General features: G+C 44.7%; 1 protein-coding gene across 1 annotated transcript in view; it reads right to left on the bottom strand.

Moving 5' to 3' along the window:
- LOC126418830 (T-box transcription factor TBX1) overlaps positions 1-20112 on the bottom strand; it is a 246917-nt gene that overhangs the window by 77024 nt on the left and 149781 nt on the right. Inside the window, exon 7 of the mRNA XM_050085809.1 lies at positions 11763-11881. Coding sequence (XP_049941766.1) covers positions 11763-11881 — 119 coding nt within the window. The remainder of the gene's footprint in view (positions 1-11762; positions 11882-20112) is intronic.

Below are 20112 nucleotides of genomic sequence, written 5' to 3'. Positions count from 1 at the left end.
GTCGCAGGTTCGAATCCTGCCTCGGGCATGGATGTGTTGATGTCCTTAGGTTAGTTAGGTTTAAGTAGTTCTAGGCTCTAGGGGACTGATGACCTCAGAGGTTAAGTCCCATAGTGCTCAGAGTCATTTTTGAACATATTGTTGTCGTATATGTGATTTGGCGAACAGCCAATTACTTCCTGCAAGAGACTCAGAAAATTGAAACACATCAGAATACACAAAATCTCACAAAATAATCATGAAGTTTTTGAGAGAGTGCCACCTACATATATAGAATGTTTCACGATTTCTATTACAGGCTTCTAGGAGTTGTTCAGGGGTTTGGTAGATAAAGTTTAGATAAGGAACCCATGTCCAGAAACATAACGTTTGGATGTAAAATTCCAAGATGCTACTCCAGGCGGGTGTAAAAATGAATGTGCGCAACGGAAAATACTGAACGCGAAAATGAGGATTTGGACCTACGCCCTGAAGCAGATATTAGGATCTCTTAATGGTGATATTATTTCCTCCTGGTTGCTCTTTAACATATCAATTACATAAATGAATGATTAAGGGAACTAGTAACTACTAAATGATAAATGTCCATTTTGATTATACATTTATTGTAGATTAAAACCTCTTTTATATATTAAAAATGTTTACATGTCAATGTCCAGTGGACACAAATGAATTTCCTAATTAATACTACTGACCAATTGTCCAGATCTGCCCCTTTTTATGGCTACGCGATCTAATATAAATAACGTGAGATGACTGACATCATCTACGTAGCAAACACTAGAAGACACTACTTTTCAAAGATGATCTACAGTGGTGTGCAACCTCAGTGGAAATAAAAGTTACGTGATCACACTTGTTCAGCTTTATAAACATAATACGCCGAAGCAATTTGCGATATCACCGTATGTACTGGGTCAGGTGCGTCGAAGTGATGGTTCTCGTACTCGTCTGCGACCGTGGAAGGACCCCAGGCACAAAATAAAACTCTTGCAAACACTAGGACGGCAGAAGGCGGTCCTCTGACTATTATAATCTAATACTGTCTTCTCCTCTCTGTGTTCTACAGAAAAGAAACGCGAACTCCCAGCAACAAGGACGGAATTCAGATAACGTCTCTACGTGAGTATAGACAGAAGGAGTGCTCTCAATCACTGAAGGCTGCGTATTCAATGACGACTCCCTACCCGGAGGCGAAGTCCAGAATCGTATAAGTTCGCAACAGTCTAACCGTTCTAACTATAAAATCTCCTGACCGCAAAGACAGCAAGTTAGTCTGTACCAACAAAAGCTGATACTGAGAGACTGTCAAACACGGGCGCTCAAAACGGAAAACGTCTTTCTCCCCACCGCTGGCTTCCCAGCAAAACTCTGTTTCCCTCCCCCATAACTGCAGAAAGCGAATTGTGTCTTGAAACCACAAAATATTCTCCCTCTCTACAGATTCTTCCGAACGCCGAACAACCATATTTTAGTCTTTTGTCGCCCAGCGTGGAAAGTTTGTAAGGAAATGCCTATACCCATTAATTAGGAATTCATACAATGGTATACTTCTCAGATTAAAAATCCCCGGAAACAACCCAGCCTTCGTGATTTTCGAGATAACGCTTCCTCGTTCCTCTCTGTGGCGTCCAAGATTTTCAGAGTTTCCGAAGTATTATACGGTTATCCTTTCGGCCCAAGTACAACATCGGCCGGCCGCCGCTGTATTGTGCTTCAGCACTCAGGTTCCCCGACCGTCGAGTCTTGGGTTACTTCCTGCATTACGCAGGACCAACACAACTGTGCGGGCTTTTCCCCCCAGGGCCTAAGTTACGGCTGCTGTTTCATTTCCACCGGAGTTCCATCCTCTGCTAGTATAGGCAATCATTAGTTACACCATTTTGATAATAAAGACACTGCATCTCCATTCATGCAATAAGCGTTAACAACTATTTACAAGGTGTACGTGACAATGTCAGTATTCTTTAAGTATTCATATATACGATGTACAACCTATCAAAGGATACCTAATCCCGGTTGTAAATCATTGAAAAGTATGTAGATAGGAAATTATAGCCACCTTACAAAATAAGTTAAAGCTCTAATCACTTTCAAATCTCGCTCTGCTCGGTACACACACAAACTGAGAAGAGGGCACTGTCGGCAGTCGCTGTTGTAGTTATGACGCCACGTACCATTTTCGCCCGACTAAGGCAAAGACTGCGACAAAGTGGTACGTGCCGAATTCACAGGGATTACTGTGGAGCTTCACGGACGCACTGCACTCTCGACTTCGAAGAGCACGTCCTTCGTGACGTCACGTAGAAGAGAACCCGACGACGAGCAATCCAAACTGTAGCCGTGCCGTGGGCTCCGACAGAGAACACACGCCAGGGCCCGCTGTCAGCGCTGAGTGCTTACCTTGAGGAAGGACACTTTAAAGTGATCGCACCTTCAAAGTTATCTTACATACAGACGGTACGTTTCCGAACATGGATTCCTCAACAGAACTTCACCTACTAGAGCCCCCACAACCCCTACAAGCCTGTGTTAGGAAATGTGAATGACCACGTGTAATTATTGACTGCTGTGTGCTTTGTACGTATTAATTTTATTGTAATCATCAGACGTACTACTAATTTAATTTGCTGCTAGTTGCATGGTATTTAGACCAAAAGCAAATAAAATAAATTTTAAAAAGGTTTTGGCTTTATGTGGAGCGTGGCATCGTTGGTAACATCAGAAGATGCGCTATTCTCACCGTATTCACTCACGTTATTGCACTGACTTCAGTGATTTTGCGTCCTCTTCGTCTTTATTTCATTGTTCGCTATATTTTCATGCGACAATGCGAAGGCTGCATGAAGACGTAATATTTTTCGTATGGAAGTTCTCGAGAAGGACACATGACGTTTAGCGAATAATTATTTAGGTTTCACAATACCCCGACGAAGAAAAAGCCTACATTCTGCACAAATAAGGAAATAGACTTTGAGAAAAGCTTTTCTGTGATAGCTGTATCGACAGTGAAACGCCGGCCGCTGTGACCGAGCGGTTCTAGGCTCTTCAATCCGGAACCGCACTGCTGCTACGGTCGCAGGTTCGAATACTGCCTCGGGCATAGATGTATGTGATGTCCATAGGTTAGTTAGGTTTAAGCAGTTCTTAAGTTCTAGGGGACTGATGATCTCAGATGTTAAGTCCCATAGTGCTCAGAGCGATTTGAACCATTTGACAGTGAAACAGCCAGCGACACCGAGTAAGTAAAGTATATTCTTTCAACGTTATGTGGCAGTTAGTACCGTAACATAACGTACAGAATAATGTAGAGTCCCTGCTGATTTAATTTATGCATTGCTCAGCTCCCTCCAGTACTGTGGGACCGAGCTGTGTGGCGCAGAAGTAAGACGCTGGACTCATAATAGGGAGGACGGAAGTTCAGCCCTCAGTCGAGCTATCTAGACTTAGGTCCTCCAAGGTTTCTCTAAATCACTCAACGCAGATACTGAAATCAAAGGGTGTTGGTCGCTTTTCATCCCCATTCTTAACCAGTCAGAGGTTTGATCCGTTGCTAATGACCTCTTCGTCAAGAGACTGTTAATCCCTAATCGTCCTTCGTTTCTTCTTGTACCTAGGAAGTTATTCCCCGATGTCCTATCACATATCTTATCGCATACTGTTTGCTAAATATTGTTGTTCTGTTTGTACTGACATAATCTGATGAGCAAACAATTGTTGATATTTTTTGTGTTATTTCAGTTTTTAGGGTTCCGTCCTCTATCTGCAAAACAGAACCCTTTTAGGATCACTTTCTTGCCTGTCTCTCTGTCCCTCTGTCTGTCCGACTGTTAAGAACCCCTTTTCTCTCGAACAGGTAGACATATAAAGCACATATTAAGCTCTATGGTCTGTTCACGGTGTAAATATTCCAATCTTCTAAGTCAATTCACTCAAATTACATAATACAAAGTGTTCTGCCTTACAGCAGGTCTTGTCATGGGGGAAGCCTCGTCAGAGGTCCACTGCATGAGCGTCTAGGGAAGTGATTCCAGTGGTGGTTTCCCGTTGCCTTCCACTGATGATGATGATGATGAAATGATAATGAAAACAATACAACTAACAATTCCTGACCGGAGAAAAACTCCGACCCAGACGGTATCGAACCCGGGCCCCCTGGCATGACAGACCGCCGCGAATTACTCATCAAAACCTATTGTTGATCTGGAATCTTGAAATTTGATAAGAAACAAGGTTTCACAGTAAAACCAAAGAAAAAGCCTGAAAATCGTTCGTATGTAATTAGGAGGTGTATTCGGGAAGTAAGGTCCGATTAGGCGCGAAACAGAAACTACTGTGAAAATCCTATGGAACTTTGCACAGATGTATTGGGCCTGTTGATCACTTCACGTCGCTCTTTTCAGTTCAGAGCGCAGACTGATCACGTATAAATGCCTAAAACAACAGTGCCTCCCGCCAAGTATGTGGATCTGCTCAGAGGTTTCGCCTGAAGCTATGCAGCCTACATAACGTAAATGTCATGCACTTCTTTCTTCAAGAGAATTTTCAGCCGCATTCTGCAGAGGCAACGAAGACGCTCCTGCAGCGTTTTCGATGGTAAGTGTTCGATCGCCCACAATACAGCCCTTAATTGGCTCCCTCCATTGTTCATCTCCGCTCACATGAACCGCTGGCTACTAAGACAACATTTTGGAACAAACAACGATAGGCAGACCAGCGTTTGATAATTGGTGGAAAGCACAAAAATGGTTCAAATGGCTCTGAGCACTATGGGACTTAACTTCTGCGGTCATCAGTCCCCTAGAACTTAGAACTACTTAAACCTAACCAACCTAAGGACATCACACATATCCATGCCCGAGGCAGGGTTCGAACCTGCGACCGTAGCGGTCGCGCAGTTCCAGACTGTAGCGCCTAGAACCGCTCGGCCACCCCGGCCGGCGGAAAGCACAAGTGGCTGCTGTCTATGACGAGACTGCAGGAAAGTTTGTACTAAGGCACCACAGATGCCTTAGTTGGAGCGGCGACTATTTAGAGAGGTAGGAGGAAGGTGTGACTAACTATTGAGAATAAAAAGTTTTTGATTTTCACTGTGGTTTTCATTTCGCGACCGATCCGACCTTACTTTGCGAACACCCCCCTTATTTGTTGTCAGACTGTCACTCTGATCGTTCGTCTGTTAAGACTCCTCCTTCCCAGGAACGGGTAATCGCATCAACTCGAAATTTATGTCACATACTGAGGTCTATAGTACGTTGGAGGTTTAAAAATGTTAAGCTTGTAAGTCAATAAGTCAGACGATTCTGCCATTTATGTCACATATTTTGATACTCGCAAAACCACTCATAAAAACTTATACGGCGCTTCCCCTTGTCGTATAATCATGAAATTTGGCTAGAAGAAATGCTGCACAGTACAGAATAGTTGTTGTTGTTGTGGTCTTCACTCCTGAGACAGGTTTGATGCAGCTCTCCATGCTACTCTATTCGGTGCAGGCCTCTTCATCTCCCAGTACCCACTGCAACCAACATCCTTCTGAATCTACTTAGTGTATTCGTCTCTTGGTCTCCCTCTACGATTTTTACCCCCCACGCTGCCCTCCAGTACCAAATTGGTGATCCCTTGATGCCTCAGAATATGTCCTACCAACTCTTCTAGTCAAGTTGTGCCACAAACTCCTCTTTTCCTCAATTCTCTTCAATACCTCCTCATTAGTTATGTGATCTACCCACCTAATCTTCAGCATTCTTCTGTAGCGCCACATTTCGAAAGCTCCTATCCTCTTCTTGTACAAACTATTTACCGTCCACGTTTCACTTCCAAACATGGCTACACTCCATACAAATACTTTCAGAAACGACTTCCTGACACTTAAATCAATACTCGATGTTAACAAATTTCTCTTCTTCAGAAACGTTTCCTTGCCGTTACCAGTCTACATTTTATATCCTCTCTACTTCGACCATCATCAGTTATTATGCTCCCCAAATAGCAAAACTCCTTTATTACTTTAAGTGTCTCATTTCCTAATCTAATTCCCTCAGCATCACCCGACTTAATTCGACTACATTCCATTATCCTCGTTTTGCTTTTGTTGATGTTTATCTTACACCCTCCTGTCCATTCCGTTCAACTGCTCTTCCAAGTCCTTTTCTGTCTCTGACAGAATTACAACCTCATCGGTGAACTTCAAAGTTTTTATTTCTTCTCCATGGATTTTAATACCTACTCTGAATTTTTCTTTTGTTTCCTTTACCGCTTGCTCAATATAACATCGGCGAGAGGCTACAACCCTGTCTCACTCCCTTCCGAACCACTGCTTCCCTTTCATGCCCCTCGACTCTTATAACTGCCATCTGCTTTCTGTACAAATTGTAAATAGCCTTTCGCTCCCTGTATTTTACCCCTGCCACCTTCAGAATTTGAAAGAGAGTATTCCAGTCAACATTGTCAAAAGCTTTCTCTAAGTGTACAAATGCTAGAAACGTAGGTTTGCCTTTCCCTAATCTTTCTTCTAAGATAAGTCGCAAGGTCAGTATTGCCTCACGTGTTCCAATATTTCTACGGAATCCAAACTGATCTTCCCCGAGGTCGGCTTCTACCAGTTTTTCCATTCATCTGTGAAGAATTCGTGTTAGTATTTTGCAGCTGTGACTTATTAAACTGATAGTTCGGTAATTTTCACATCTGTCAACACCTGCTTTCTTTGGGATTGGAACTATTATATTCTTCTTGAAGTCTGAGGGTATTTCGCCTGTCTCATACATCTTGCTCACCAGATGGTAGAGTATCGTCAGTACTGGCTCTCCCAAGACTGCTAGTAGTTCTAATGGAATAATAAAGCAAAAAAAAAAAATAGAAAATTTTTAATTTGTAGAGACATCACACGAAAAAATACTTCGTTTGTCACTTGCTATCCCATTTCAAACTCGAAATTTAAACACTCTATAAAGTCTTGGAATCCCTGGGACCCATATCCTGCCACTATCAATGACGGTAACAGGCAAAAATCGTGCAGATCCTCGGATCCCGGCGTGGATGAATTGTCTATTTCTTTACGATTAAGTTTTATGGAACGCTGACCGCGCTAGTGCTACTCACACCTGACCAATGTTTTCCTATTCTGTTAGTTCCCAACAGTACGTAGAATTTACATGGAACTTACGATAACAACGTCTGGTATGAATTTTGTATTGGCCATTAACAGAATCAAAGGCCACTGCTAACTCCTTAATGCTGAGACTACACTCAGCCTTTTTGTGAGACAGAAGTTGTCTCGTAATATCACTTTCATCGTTCAGTACTGCACTGTTCTTGGTGGTGATGGCTCATCTTGTGTTGTAACACTATAGCTTAGACACTACATACCTTTTGTTGATTCATTTAGCTTTCTATTTTGTTCAACATCCCAATGTTGAACTTCTGTAATTAGTGTACAATTAATTCGATATTGTAATGAAGTATAATCTCTGTAATGATATGTTTGTATTTCTTACATAATCTCTTTGGTTATCTTTGAGGATGAATAATTTTCTTTAAATAATTTTTTATAGAAATGTCAATATGTGCAAAGGTTCTGTTTCATTTAAAATCTTTGTTTGCTGTTATGTAAACTGCTGACCTTCACTTAGGGTTCTTAGTTATTTTTATGTAAAAGGTGTTGTGGTTCCCCTTGGGAACGGAACTGTGTAGCTCGCGCAAATTGTGGTTGGCCTAGGTAGAAAAGGTGGAACCAAGAGTCAGTCGGAGACGAGCTACCAAACTGTGAACTGCCCATGTAAAAGTTGTAAATTGTGCTGGTTGCGAGAGAGGCTTTTCCTGACGCTTTCCAATGCCTCGGATGGATGAATAGATAAAGAGCTGGAACTATTCTGAAATTGGTATCTACACTCCTGGAAATGGAAAAAAGAACACATTGACACCGGTGTGTCAGACCCACCATACTTGCTCCGGACACTGCGAGAGGGCTGTACAAGCAATGATCACACGCACGGCACAGCGGACACACCAGGAACCGCGGTGTTGGCCGTCGAACGGCGCTAGCGGCGCAGCATTTGTGCACCGCCGCCGTCAGTGTCAGCCAGTTTGCCGTGGCATACGGAGCTCCATCGCAGTCTTTAACACTGGTAGCATGCCGCGACAGCGTGGACGTGAACCGTATGTGCAGTTGACGGACTTTGAGCGAGGGCGTATAGTGGGCATGCGGGAGGCCGGGTGGACGTACCACCGAATTGTTCAACACGTGGGGCGTGAGGTCTCCACAGTACATCGATGTTGTCGCCAGTGGTCGGCGGAAGGTGCACGTGCCCGTCGACCTGGGACCGGACCGCAGCGACGCACGGATGCACGCCAAGACCGTAGGATCCTACGCAGTGCCGTAGGGGACCGCACCGCCACTTCCCAGCAAATTAGGGACACTGTTGCTCCTGGGGTATCGGCGAGGACCATTCGCAACCGTCTCCATGAAGCTGAGCTACGGACCCGCACACCGTTAGGCCGTCTTCCACTCAAGCCCCAACATCGTGCAGCCCGCCTCCAGTGGTGTCGCGACAGGCGTGAATGGAGGGACGAATGGAGACGTGTCGTCTTCAGCGATGAGAGTCGCTTCTGCCTTGGTGCCAATGATGGTCGTATGCGTGTTTGGCGCCGTGCAGGTGAGCGCCACAATCAGGACTGCATACGACCGAGGCACACAGGGCCAACACCCGGCATCATGGTGTCGGGAGCGATCTCCTACACTGGCCGTACACCACTGGTGATCGTCGAGGGGACACTGAATAGTGCACGGTACATCCAAACCGTCATCGAACCCATCGTTCTACCATTCCTAGACCGGCAAGGGAACTTGTTGTTCCAACAGGACAATGCACGTCCGCATGTATCACGTGCCACCCAACGTGCTCTAGAAGGTGTAAGTCAACTACCCTGGCCAGCAAGATCTCCGGATCTGTCCCCCATTGAGCATGTTTGGGACTGGATGAAGCGTCGTCTCACGCGGTCTGCACGTCCAGCACGAACGCTGGTCCAACTGAGGCGCCAGGTGGAAATGGCATGGCAAGCCGTTCCACAGGACTACATCCAGCATCTCTACGACCGTCTCCATGGGAGAATAGCAGCCTGCATTGCTGCGAAAGGTGGCTATACACTGTACTATTGCCGACATTGTGCATGCTCTGTTGCCTGTGTCTATGTGGCTGTGGTTCTGTCAGTGTGATCATGTGATGTATCTGACCCCAGGAATGTGTGAATAAAGTTTCCCCTTCCTGGGACAATGAATTCACGGTGTTCTTATTTAAATTTCCAGGAGTGTATCATCGCCACCAAGAAATGACAGAGTCCAGCAATTCTACCTACAAATCCACCTACCAACATCCAATCGCCACCACATTGCGCAGTCACTATAATGGAACACTATAATAATGTACAGTGAAGGATCAGCTTATTGGATGTGGTAGTGTGCTCAAACAGAAGGTAATCTATAACTAAATTTATGTACCTACCTCGATTTTTTTCCTTATCATAACACCTCTCAGGTTCTTCTCCGTTTGAACTAAAGCCATTACCGAGTGTCCTTATTGAAAGAACATTAAAGCCTAGTGTTTTAACTAATTAATGCCTCTTGAACATAGTAAAAAGAAAGTTAAAGTTAATGTGGCAAGAGATTGAACTACAGAAAATGATGCTTGCCGAAAATAAATTTTCTATGGAAACTGCTTATTAATATGTTGTTGCCAACTTCAAAATTAAAAGTTCTTAAAAGTGAGGCTTATAAAGTTTTGCTTACTAAATGATCACATTGCCGCCTGTTGTAAATCGCAAAAGGTGAGTCAGTATCTTACAAATAGGTCAATTTTGTGTCTCACTTTAGTAAAAGTTGAAAACTGCAATTGTGGAAAGTTATATACTCATGCTTGCTAAGCACTTGTTTCTCTTGTGTATTGAAAGTGCAAATTAACAGTGTAATAGGATCCATAGTTTATCCTTTATGCTCTTGATAAATAACAATTAACAGAAAGTTAACAGTAACTTCTTTTATTCAAAAGACAGCGAGAAGTAACCTGTTAGGGAATTCCACTTAACTTTCATTCTAAATAGAAAAGTATTTAGCTGAGAGAGACTTAATCTGTGACCAGTTCATAATTTTGCAGTGAACTACATTTACAATTTTATGTCACCTAGTAAAATGTTTGAAAAGTATTACTGAACCTATGTCCAATTTATGATCCTACAGTGAATATTAATAGTAATGTTATAAAGACCATTCAGTCTGACTAAGCCCTGAAGATAGTAGTGCGTATTTTTATCTGTTATATTTGTGCAAATAGTTTGTTCTGCTCTAGCTGTCAACTCCAAACTTAACCTTAACATATGCAGGTGTCAGAGTTCATTGCACTCGCGTGTGGCAAAATATAGGTTGTGTTTGTCCGTTAAAGTTACTCATAACTACTTTCTTAAACAAGGATGTCAATCATTCTCATGCCTAATTGCGCTGGCGACCGTTCGACCGTTTTTTTTTTTTTTAAAATTCTTGGAACAGTGTGGATAAATAAGTTATTGTTTGTTACATCTACATCTACATCTACATCTACATCTACATTGATACTCCGCAAGCCACCCAACGGTGTGTGGCGGAGGGCACTTTACGTGCCACTGTCATTACCTCCCTTTCCTGTTCCAGTCGCGTATGGTTCGCGGGAAGAACGACTGTCTGAAAGCCTCCGTGCGCGCTCTAATCTCTCTAATTTTACATTCGTGATCTCCTCGGGAGGTATAAGTAGGGGGAAGCAATATATTCGATACCTCATCCAGAAACGCACCCTCTCGAAACCTGGCGAGCAAGCTACACCGCGATGCAGAGCGCCTCTCTTGCAGAGTCTGCCACTTGAGTTTATTAAACATCTCCGTAACGCTATCACGGTTAGCAAATAACCCGGTGACAAATACTTTCTTAAACAAGGATGTCAATCATTCTCATGCCTAATTGCGCTGGCGACCGTTCGACCGTTTTTTTCTTTTTTAAAATTCTTGGAACAGTGTGGATAAATAAGTTATTGTTTGTTACATCTACATCTACATCTACATCTACATCTACATTGATACTCCACAAGCCACCCAACGGTGTGTGGCGGAGGGCACTTTACGTGCCACTGTCATTACCTCCCTTTCCTGTTCCAGTCGCGTATGGTTCGCGGGAAGAACGACTGTCTGAAAGCCTCCGTGCGCGCTCTAATCTCTCTAATTTTACATTCGTGATCTCCTCGGGAGGTATAAGTAGGGGGAAGCAATATATTCGATACCTCATCCAGAAACGCACCCTCTCGAAACCTGTTTGAATATTTACGTAATTCTGACTTTCACTTCGGACAAGCCACCTCCGTTAGGTACAACACGGTCAACATAACAAAATTCCTCTCAGAGGGTAACACTGCTCTGCTTCTTCATACTATAACTACTTGAATAAGAATAATTTCACTATACGAACTGCCTTCAGCTTTGAGGTTATGACATAGTAGTAGCAGACGAAAGTGTTATACGTGGCTTTTCCGTGACAGGACTGTTTGTTCTGTTGGTGCATAGTACGTAATAAACCACATTTAGTATTTTATTGCACACACTACGTAAATCCGTTAAGCAGTGTTATCGTGTGACCACACGTGGGGAGGCTCTGCGTCTACGCCCTCAGTGACCGTTCGTAGCCGCTACCTGCGTAGCCCCGCCGCCCTCTGCCCGCTGCACGCGGCAGCTCGCCACTGCGGACTCACCGTGCCTGCCGCCCTCCTTGAGCGAGAAGTGGGCCTGTGCTCCCGTGGGCGGCGCCGCCCTCGCAGCCAGCCGCTGCTGCGCCGCCCCCAGCTGCAGCTGGTTCAACACCTCCACGCCGCTGCAACACAACAAGCGCCGCCCTCAGTGGACAGGGTCTCGACAGGGTGGCGATGGAGCACAGAAAGATGACTCTCTCTCTCTCTCTCTCTCTCTCTCACACACACACACACACACACACACAGCTGTCTTTTCAGGTCTCTTGCTTCTTACAAGGGAACCTCCCCATCGCACCCCCCTCAGATTTAGTTATTTCATTATTTTCGCAGTTATGATCTGTCCGTTCGTTCATTGACGTCTCTGTTCACTGTAATAAGTTTAATGTCTGTGTTTTGCGACCGCACCGCAAAACTGTGCGATTAGTAGACGAAAGGACGTACCTTTCCAATGGGAACCGAAAACATTTGATCGCAAGGTCATAGGTCAAACGATTCCTCCACAGGAAAACACGTCTGATATATTCCATACGACACTGGTGACGGCATGTGCGTCACATGACAGGAATATGTTGTCGACCCAGCTAACTTGTACACTTGGCGAATGGGTAAAGTTTTCTTGTGGATGTGATAATCACTCCCGAAAAAGTGATGAAAACATATGGGTTTGTCACGTAAACTGCAACAAATGAATGCAACAGTTTCACAGTCGCACAGTTTTCCCTGTGCTCTGTCAAAACATATGTTTTTAACGTTTTCAAATTTTTCCGTGTGTAGACCGTCAAATCCTGCATATGTCCAAGCAAATCTGAACATGTCCTGGAATTTTGGAGAGCGAAGTTGATTGTGTGTGTGTGCCTGAACTTTGATAATTGTCTGAAAATAAAAAATTAAAATATTCACTCGAGGGAAGATTTAAACAAAGGATCTCTCGTTTCACAACTGCTCACGCTAACCACAGGACCACAGCGCTACTCACCTGGTACTCACCTTAATGTTGCCTATCTTGCGCATGGACTACTCAGTTTGTATATTTTGCTTATTTCTTTCATAGTTCCACACAATTTCTTCCTGTTTTCTCGATTGATCTGTGCCAACTTATAACTAAATCTGAGGGGGGTGCGATGGGGAGGTTCCCTTGTTAGTATTTGTAGATACTACTTAATCACAAACTGCCTATTGGCTTCTGTCTCTGGTTCTTCGGCCGACGTTCATCTAATGATTTTTCTGACGTTTCGCCAGCACGAGTGGCTGGCATTGTCAGAGCTTCACCCTCCACTGCCGGTGGTGACCTGGAGCCGAGCTCGCGGCCGCAGACTATATGTACCTGGCGCGCCAACGTCCGAGGGCTTCTCCGCGGTCATTTCCAGTGCGGTTCTCCTCTTGCTACCTGCGACGGTCGTTCGCTGCAGTACGGGAAGCCAGGATCCGTTTACCTTAAGGCTTTCCTCTTTCTTGTTCAAACTGTTCGCGTGTTTCTGTATTTCTACAGCTTCTCTGAACAAGCGCGTGTGATAGTCCTTCTCTACAGCCAGTACTTCCGTGTCGGAGAATTTTATTGCGTGCTCGATCTCATTCAGTGCGTGCTCTGCCACGGCGATTTCTCTACCTGCCCCAACCTGCAATGTCGCTTATGCTCTTTGATCCTGGTGTTAATGGATCGTCCAGTCATTCCGACATAAACTTTTCCGCATGTGCATGCTATACGGTATATTCCCGACATTGCAAGTGGGTCTCCTTTCTCCTTCGCCGATCTAAGACACTCTTTGATCTTCCTTGTCGGTTTCAAAATTGTCTTTACGCCATGTTTGCGCAATATACGGCTGATTCTGTCCGTCACTCTGGGAATGTATGGCAGAAAGGCCGTCCCCGACATTTCTTTTTCTTGTTCCTTACTTCGCCGAGTATACCGTATACCACGCACATGCCGAAAAGTTTATGTCGGAATGACTGCACGTTCAATTAACACCAGGATCAAAGAGCATAAGCGACATTGTAGGTTGGGGCAGGTGGAGAAATCGGCCGTGGCAGAGCACGCACTCAATGAGACCGACCACGTAATAAAATTCGCCGACACGGAAGTTCTGGCAGTAGAGAAGCACTATCACACGCGCTTGTTCAGAGAAGCTGTAGAAATACAAAAACACGCGAACAGTTTGAACAAGAAAGAGGAAAGGCTTAAGGTAAACGAATCCTGACTTCCCGTACTGCAGCGAACGACCGTCGCAGGTAGCAAGAGGAGAACCGCACCGGAAATGACCGCGGAGAAGCCCTCGGACGTTGTCGCGCCAGGTACATATAGTCTGCGGCCGCGAGCTCGGCTCCAGTTCACCACCGGCAATGGAGGGTGAAGCTTTGACAATGCCAGCCACTCGTGCTGGCGAAACGTCAGAAAAATCATTAGATGAACGTCGGCCGAAGAACCCGAGACAGAAGCCAATAGGCAGTTTGTCAACAAGTGGCCACGAAAGCCTTAACAATTTTATACTACTTATTCTTGATCCTTGCCCCTTCCTGAAGACATCTGATTTGCACTGCTACGGCCAAATCATCAGCGTATCCCATGTTTTTCTTCACTAAATAAGTCATATCGCTAGTGTGCAGTTTGAATAATAATGGTGCGAGAGCTCACTTTCGGGGTAGTCGATTCTTGATTTTAAATGACTTACCAACAACCAGTCTTGGGGTGCAGATGCATTCACACCGCAGACAGTAGTAACGTCAATGGTATTGGCCACTGGAGAACACTGTGCAGCTGTCTGGCAAGGACGTCACCACACCGACTAGTACAGCTTCCCGAAACCGTGCGTGTAATCACCGATACATTAGCGTTTACTCCGATACCGTGATTAACCGTTATCAGTAACATAGCTCCACCAAAGCTAAGGCGACATAAGAGCAAGTTTTAAGGAATGGCAAAAAGTTTATTTATTCAAGATGTAGTAATGAGTATACCAAACACACGCCTGAAATCACGGAAGGCAACACAGGAAGAGAGCTACGTACGAGGACAGACCACCTGTAACCTAATAAACGCATGAAGAATGGACTGGGTGAAGTTAGTGATAATCACCTCTTAATTGATCTCTCAAAAGTACTACAAGAGCTCAACTTCCTAAGAAATGACTGGAGTAGTCTTAATCGCATGCGAAGCAATTACACAAGATTCAAGACCGTGCTTCATAAATTGTGACTTACCGACAGACCAAATTATGAGTATGTAGAATCTGAGGACGCTCTCGACGATATAATAAAAGTGTGTCGTATAAGAAAATGTACTGATTGTTGTGTTGGCAGAAGAGCCAACACCGTGTTACTATTGGAGGCCGAAATGCATTCGTTTTAGCTCACGCAGGCTGGCGTGAGGAGGGAAGGACTATACTGGCGTGAGGTCTGGAACATGACAAGGAATTAGAATTCAGAAAGCGGACGTAATTAGTTTGATACTTAACTTTAATCCATTAATGATGAACGTCGCTCTTGACGGTACATGATTCACAATATTATCTGTTCAGGATACATAGTAACTGAATATGGCGCCTTGCGAGCTCGTAGGAAATGACGTAGCTGAAGGCTATGCTAAACTGTCGTCGCGGCAAATGAGAGCGTATTTAGTCAGTGAACAATCGCTAGCAAAGTCGGCTGTACAACTGGGGCGAGTGCTGGGGAGTCTCTCTAGACTAGACCTGCCGTGTGGCGGCGCTCGGTCTGCAATCACTGATAGTGGCGACACGCGGGTCCGACGTATACTAACGGACCGCGGCCGATTTAAAGGCTACCACCTAGCAAGTGAGGTGTCTGGCGGTGACACAACACAGATGATCTCATAACTTTGCAGAAGTCACACGTCGTTCTACGAAATGAATACCAGATCTGGACATCGGTGTCTAGTCAGCAAATAGTTATTTGTGTTTTTATGTGACACTTATTATGTCCTTTATGTTGCCCAATCCTGATCATCACGTACAAAATTCCCAATGAATACTCCCCAATATCCTCAGATAATATTGTCTGTTCATGGACTTGTAACGGTGCACGTAACTCGATGTCAGAGATATCTAAGTCTACGGTACTGTAATAATGGATTCCTTTTCCTTGCACAAGTTTCAAAAGCTGCTACAGGTACAACAGTTGTTCAAAATGTCCTCCCCCCCCCCTCCCCAGCATGAATCTAGGTATGACATCGTTGCACATAGATGAGTTGTACCCTAATATCCCCGGTGTCGTTTGAACAGTGTCGCAGACAGTGGGTGGAGCTACGGCAACTCCCGGAAGATTTGTTCTCACTGCCCAAGAAACCCCTCGAATCCAGAAGACCGACAATACATGAAGTAGAGTCCAAATGCTCTCCACTGGGTTCAACCGGGACGCTGAATAGAAACGTGCCAAGGCACGAAAATACGGAAACACCAACATATTGACAACCCAACTGTTAAATTTCCAGGCTTTCATCATCCTAGGCAGACGTAGATACAGCTTAATAGATTTTGACCTAGAGAAAGTGTGTACAATTACAACGCGGAAAAGTGAGCTATTGTACGAGCAGTACGTGTGGCTGTGGTGATATTCATGCAGTGAGCCACTTTGTATATGATTGCCCTAACTGACGTTTCCCTGGTGCTGGAATGTACATGAAGCATCCGAAGAGACGCTCCACTGGACTGCGTCTTCCGATATCCTTTTATAGCCTGACCTGTTGAACGTTTATGCAGTGTAAATAGTTACAAATCTGTGTTTTGTTGTTAAATATGTATAGACATTTCATTGTTCTTATTGGTGGATACGATGATAGTTTAATAATAAAGTCAAAGAGGGGAGAAGGTACACTACCATAGCAAACACAGAATATCGCCTCGGAATGAAATCTAGTCTTCCGTATTACTGACTGGCCCCTACTTACGTACTACTCTCCGCGAAGCCTTGCTGAGCTGCTGTAATCGTAGTCATGCGTTCCCTAAGGAGTCTGTCTCTAAGTCATTTGACATCTTGCTGTCGATGACTGGCGAGAACCTTTCATGAATGACGAAGTGGGAAGTTCGCTTACGGCACGAGACTTCTACCTGCGCAGCCTCCATTTTGTGGGCGGAGCTACGGCCATTCACCTGGCTGTGCGGGAGTAAAGGTAGCCAGTCCCCCTCACTGGGAAGGACTCCGAGAGACGCCGTGTTTGCTGGAAATGCTCTGTTCTCACCGCCTCAGTCATTTCAGGTTATGTTAGGTGGAAAGATCTAATTTGTGGCCTGGTTTTTCTTCAGTCAAATCCCCGTGATGCATAATGCCAACACCACTATTAAACTTCAGATGGTGACCATCGTCATGACGCTTTCGTGCATACTAAAATAAAATCTCTGAGGAAATGTTCAGTTCTTTTTTAAATTTTCTGTACCTTCTCAATCAATTCTATCTCGTGAGGATTCTAGACTGATGAGAAATACTCGAAAATAGATCGTGCAAGTGTTTTGTAAGCTACTTCTTTCGTGGGCGAATTTCTTTCCTGTACGGTTCTTCTAATGTATCTTACACACTGACACATTCCCTCCCTACAAATGGTTTTGTTTGCTCGTCCAATTTTAGGCAGCCCTGGACGAAAATTACTAGATAATCTGCGCTTGTTGCTGTTTCTAGTAATTAACCGCTAATCATAAATGGAACAGTAGTGGGTCTTTCCGCCAACTTGTGCTAAATATGTTGCATATATTTCATTTGAAAGTCAACCGTCAGCCCCTGTATCAGTTATGAATTTTCTGTACGTCTGCTCACATTTTCTTGCAGTTATCTCCCGTTGCACACCGTCATCCAAGAAATTGCATGATGGAGTTCGCGAAGTTTCGGCCAGGTAATTACTATGCGTCGTGACCAGCGACGCTCCTATAACACTCCGCTGTAGTTCGTCCAAAGTTGTTTTTATTGTCGACTTCGCCCGGTCCAGAACTACGTCTTGCGTTTTACTTGCGAAGAAGTGCTGAATAAGGACGCTAACCTGGCCCGACGTTCTGTAAGATCGTATTACGTTCACAAGATCGCAATGTAGAAATGCATCGAATGCCTCCCGGAAGCCGAGAGACACGGCAACCACATGGGCAGAGTTGCCTGCGGTCTTCTTCATCTCATGGACGAATACAGCAAACTTAAATTCACGAGAGCGCCATTCGTCGAATCCCTATCATAACATGTAAGTCAGTAGACATAAGACATTTTCTGCAGTTCTACAACCAACTGACGTCACCGATGTGCATTATGTGCATCTGTCTGTTGATCCTTCTTCAAAGCGCAAAAGAGGGCTCTTTCTTCCAGTCGCCTGCAACGTTTTGTTGCTGAAACGGCCTACAATGAACTGCTGCTTGAAGAGCAGTCCTTTAACACAGTGTACAGAGAGTAGCAGAAAGCGTATTTGGCATTTCGGTGTTTGTGCGATGACCGAGGTACCGTATTACGAAGTTCTAAATGATTCAAATGGCTCTAAGCACTATGGGACTTAACATCAGAGGTCATCAGTCCCCTAGACTTAGAACTACTTAACCCTAACTAACCTAAGGACATCACACACGTCCATGCCCGAGGTAGGATTCGAACCTGCGACCGTAGCAGCAGCGCGGTTCCGGACTGAAGCGCCCAGAACCGCTCTTCCGCAGCGGCCGGCTACGAAGTTCTACAATGCAACAATTTCGGAACACTGAATTCAGTATTTCGTCCCTCTCTGTGGCATCGTCCACGTCGCTGCCAGCAGAGTCAGTGAGTACAATCAACAAGCCTTGCTCAACATCGGAACTTCTGGTGAATATTCGACAGATCGGAAGATTTTGCCATTGAATTCAATGAACGCTTCTTGCCTTTGTCTCCTCACGTTTGTTTTGGCTTAGTAAAATTTTTTCTCGCCAGCAGAGCTTGCACTGCGTTTAATTCTACCGTGAAACTCCCAATTGCTTTCGCAGCGAATTTGTACTTCGCTGAGGTTTCTGGGTGAAAAACGTCAGACAGTTAAAACAATTCTCCTTGAACTGGTTGCTTATTTCCGTATCTAAATCAACGCGATCTGCTACTACGGGAATACATTTGTTACCCTTTATTGTAGTACCATCCGGTACTCTAAACGGACAGTTCTCATTTAGACAACAGCTAACATGATCAGAGGGACAGAAAAGATGGAGAAGCAATACTGTGACGACATTGAAGCAAACTGAGTAACTCTGCGCTATGCTTTATGTCATTAAAACAAATGTGCATGTTATAAGCTAGTAATGCACCGACGAAAAAAAATGGCAACTCCAAGATGGAGTTGTGCTATGTAAATGAAAGTTGGTAAGCGTTTTTCTACATCTGAAAGATGATGTCCATTCAAATTTCACATAAGAGGTACAGAGAGAATGCCGATCAGGTTTGCTTTTGTAAGATGGCAAGAACTATGCCCCTTACATGAAGTCATTAAAGATCACCCAACTCACGTTGAGCGAACAGTATGGCTGAACAAAAATGACTGACAAGGCACAATGCATCGTGTAGAGGGTATACTATGGACGTATTGGAATAATTAATGTCGGGTGATGGTTTTAAAGTAATTCACATGACATGAAAACTTTGTGGAAACGCTTCGATTTACTGGAGGCTAGTCTATCCCAGGGAAGTATTCGAGTGACTGTGACCAGCGGGGGAGCGGCTAAGGGAAGCGACAATAGGCAGCTTAGGGCGGCTCAAGCTCAAGCTCTGAGAAAGCGGTAACGGTGTGCGGCCTCCAGCCGCCTTAAGATGAGTGACAGTGAGTGGGTGGTTGACTCCGACTCCATGCTGGTGTACCGGGAAACAGACGGAGAACTTGTACGCCTGTTGATAATTGTCTGTCGTCCCGTTTTCAGTGAAACATGCGGGAAAGCCGCGCAAAGCTACGGTGGAGCGGTCAACAGAGGTCAAAATATGCGTGTTTGTGACTATAGCAACTTCACACTGAATTCACGGTCCACAGAGTCTGAAGTAAATCAGGTGAAGAGCGACAGAATGAAATACGCCGGCCTCCAATGGGAACGTAGGACCGAGGAATTTGAAGTACTCTCCTGGGAGTCAGAATTCCGGAAAAATTGGTGTTTTGTGCAGATGTTAACCTTGATGGGTGGCCTGGGAGGAGCTAAAGAGCAGATGTTGAGAGGAAGGGAAATTTTGTGGGAATTTGTTCACTTCCCAGAGCAGGCATTGGTCGGTGCTGGGAAGCGACACATAATTAACGCGACTTGCGCTGCAATTGGCGTAAGTGGTTTTGCCGAAGGGAACCGAGGCAAAGAGCGGACTGTGAGAAGTCTCCGTAGTGGTCTTCCGTTCCGAGCTTGCCTAGAGTGCGAACGTGGCGTTCTTTACTCAGCTTGTCTGA

Source organism: Schistocerca serialis, chromosome 9, assembly GCF_023864345.2.
Source record: "Schistocerca serialis cubense isolate TAMUIC-IGC-003099 chromosome 9, iqSchSeri2.2, whole genome shotgun sequence".
NCBI classification, from domain to species: Eukaryota; Metazoa; Arthropoda; class Insecta; order Orthoptera; family Acrididae; genus Schistocerca; species Schistocerca serialis.
This window is presented reverse-complemented; position numbering and strand designations above follow the sequence as displayed.